At 39.5% G+C, this 3,354-nt stretch overlaps 1 protein-coding gene across 1 annotated transcript; it reads left to right on the top strand.

Annotated features, from left to right (window-relative positions):
* The first annotated feature begins 1,337 nt into the window (after nt 1-1,337).
* On the top strand, nt 1,338-2,024 carry LOC141698981 (uncharacterized). Its single transcript, XM_074503481.1, has one exon. The coding sequence runs from the start codon at nt 1,338-1,340 to the stop codon at nt 2,022-2,024; it is 687 nt and encodes a 228-aa protein (XP_074359582.1).
* The last annotated feature ends 1,330 nt before the right edge of the window (nt 2,025-3,354 follow it).

Genomic DNA, 3,354 nt, shown 5'->3' with positions numbered 1-3,354 from the left:
AGATACTCATTTGTATTTTTTCATAAACTCGATATGCAAAAAGTCACTAAAGGGGGGCATTGGTCGTTTGAACAAGTTACATTAATCTTACACCAATTGGGAGATGGCGAGGATCCAAACACAGTTCAATTGTAGGATGTGGAGATGCGGGTCCAAGTGTATGACATTCCACGGGGACTTATGTCTGAAAATATATTGAGGAGCATTGGAACATCGATTGGTAAGTTTGTAAAAATGGATGCTAACACTCTGGATGAAATCTGGAAATCGTTCGTTCGTATTAGAGTGACCTTAAATGTGCAGAAACCTCTGAAAAGAAGAGTAAAAATTAAAAGGGAAGGGGATGGCAGGAGTTGGGTTAATTTCAAGTATGAAAGGTTGGGGGCGTTTTGTTTTGTTTGTGGTATATTGGGGCATTCTAAACGTGATTGTAGTATTGTCGATGCAAATTCGTATAAGGTTGTTGATCGTGCTTACGGAGTATGGCTGAGGACTCCACCAAAGAATGCTACAAAATTAAACACTGGTGCGAAATGGTTAAAAAATATAGGGGCTCAAAGTAACATGTGGAAAAATACGACGACATCGATGGTGGTTCAGGGCGACAACCGAGAAGAAGCAAGATTCATGGAAGTGGATGGGGTGGTTAGAGAAAATTACGGTGATAGTGGGAGTGTTGCAGTTAAGGGGCGAGAATTCAGGGCATCAAATAAGGCAACTAATACAATCGAAGATATAGGAGGTAATAATATGGAAAAGGAAAATGTTGTATGTGATCCAAAAAGGAAAAGAGTGGAGGATAAGGTGGAGGAAAATCAGGAGGAAAATCAAGAGAAAATGAGTAACCCAATTCAAACAGCCGAGCATTTAAACTTGCAAATGGCGAGTCCTGGAGCCCAGGCCCGCCTAGGATTATGAGCCTCATTGCGTGGAACTGTCGTGGGCTGGCCAACCCACGAGCAGTTAGATTGTTAAAGGAAATGAATAATCTTTATAGGCCTAGCAAAATTTTTCTAAGTGAGACAATGTGTAAAAAAGAAAGAGTGGAGAAGGTTAAAACTAAACTTGGTTTTGTAGGTCATTTTACTGTCGAGGCTTGGCGTCATGGGGGTGGTTTGGCATTATTTTGGAAGAACGAAGGGAACATTGTAGTAACAAATAGTAGTCAGAATTTTATTGATTTCGAAGTTGCTCATGAACTACTGGGAAGATGGAGGTACACGGGGTATTATGGCTATCCAGAATGAGGGAGGAGGACTGAAGCTTGGGATATGCTAAGACAATTGGCCACAAGTTCTATGCTGCCATGGTGTATTATTGGCGACTTTAACGACTTAATGACAGCAGACGAGAAGGAAGGAGGTCAAAGACATCCTCGTAATTTACTAAGTGGTTTCTCAGAAGCTATAAATGACTGTGAACTGGTGGACTTGGGGTATGAGGGGGAGAAATTTACTTGGGAACGGTTTAGAGGAACTGATAAATGGGTGGTTGAGAGATTGGATAAAGGTTTTGCAAACAAGGAATGGATTGATTTATTCCCAAGTGATGTAGTGCAGGTACATGAGGTTTCGACATCTGATCATATGCCATTATGTTTGCAGTTAAACATGAGAGTGTACATGCCTAAAGGTCGTCGATTTCGATTCGAGAACATGTGGATTCATGAGACAGAGTACAAAAATATAATTCAGGATTGTTGGAATGATTCTGGGACTCAAAATCTGATGCAAAAGCTAAGTAATTGTTGTTTGAAATTGAAAGAGCGGGGAGGTGGTTTAATAAGGCATCTTAAAACTAAGCCGGCGTTTTATCGAAAGGAGATGCAACGTACGAGATCTAGAAGGGGTGCATATGGTGTGAAAATGTATAATGAGGCGAGATGGAATTATTTGAAGTTATTGGAGAAGCAGGATGTGTTTTGGAGTCAAAGAGCCAAACAATATTGGTTAAAGCATGAGGATAATAATACTCGATTTTTTCATAGATTTGCATCCACAAGGAAGGAGCATAATAAAATTTGAAGGTTGAAAGATGCAGATGGTGCCTGGTGTGACACGGGGGGGGGGGGGATATCCAGAACACTATAGGGAAGTATTTTGAAGAAATATTCTTGGTGAAAAATACAGATGAGCAATTGTCAGAGCGAATTAACTTTAAAAAGATTACGGAGGAGCAAAGTAATGAATTGCTGCAACAAATAACAGAAAGAGAAGTAAAAGAGGCAGTATTTGCTATGTATCCTGAAAAAAAGCACCGGGTGTAGATGGCCTTAACCCGTGTTTTTTCCAAACTTACTGGAACATAGTATGTGCAGATGTTGTTAAGTTTTGTTAAGATTTTATTGAACATGGGATGTTGCCAGATGAAGTTAATAAAACGTTGGTATGTTTAATCCCTAAAGTGAAGTGCCCAAAACAGGTTGCAAACTTACGTCTCATATCCTTGTGTAATGTGATCATGCGTATTTTGTCGAAAGTAGTAGCTAACAAATTGAAACCATGTCTAAACTCCTTCATATCTACCATTCAATCTACATTTATTGAGGGCAGGCTCCTTACAGATAATGCGATGTTGGCATTTGAGCTTAACCACTATATACATAGAAAAATACAAGGGGTTGATGGTGTAGCAGCGCTTAATATTGTTATATCTAAGGCATACGATCGATTGGAATGGAGATATATTGAGCTTATGTTACGAAAGATGGGGTTTCCTCAATACTGGATAGCTCGAGTCATGCAATTAGTAACGACACTTTCGTATAGTTTTGTGAAGGATGGGAAGGTATTTGGTGAAGTGCATCCGACTCGGGGAATTAGACAGGGAGATCCAATCTCTCCCTATTTATATATAATTTGTGTTGAAGGATTGACAGGGATACTACGTCAGTACGAAGAGAGTGGATTGATACATGGCTGTCGAGTGGCAAGAGGAGCTCCGAGTATAACACATCTGTTATTTGCAGATGATTGTTATCTGTTTTTCAAATCCAGATGTACTGAAGCACGAAATATGGTGAGTATTCTGCAGAAATACGAGAGTTTGTCAGGGCAAAAAATAATTTTTGGCAAGTCGGATATTGTGTTCAGTCCGAAAACTGGTGATAGTGAAAGAAAAGAAATTTGTGAGATGTTAGAGGTGAATGTAAATGATAAACCAGGGAAGTATTTAGGCATGCCCATGTATGTGGGGAGAAGTAAGAAAGAGATTTTTGGGTTTATAAGTGATAAAATCCAGCGAAAGTTGCAATCATAGAGTAATAAGGAATTGTCAAAAGCTGGGAAATTGATACTGGTCGGAACAGCAACACAAACTACTCCAAATTTTTGGCTGAGTCTTTTCTTGATTCCG

Source organism: Apium graveolens, chromosome 2 (genome assembly GCF_009905375.1).
Source record: "Apium graveolens cultivar Ventura chromosome 2, ASM990537v1, whole genome shotgun sequence".
Taxonomy (NCBI): Eukaryota; Viridiplantae; Streptophyta; class Magnoliopsida; order Apiales; family Apiaceae; genus Apium; species Apium graveolens.
The sequence above is the reverse complement of the archived record's forward strand: the minus strand, read 5'-3'. Positions and strand labels throughout refer to the sequence as shown.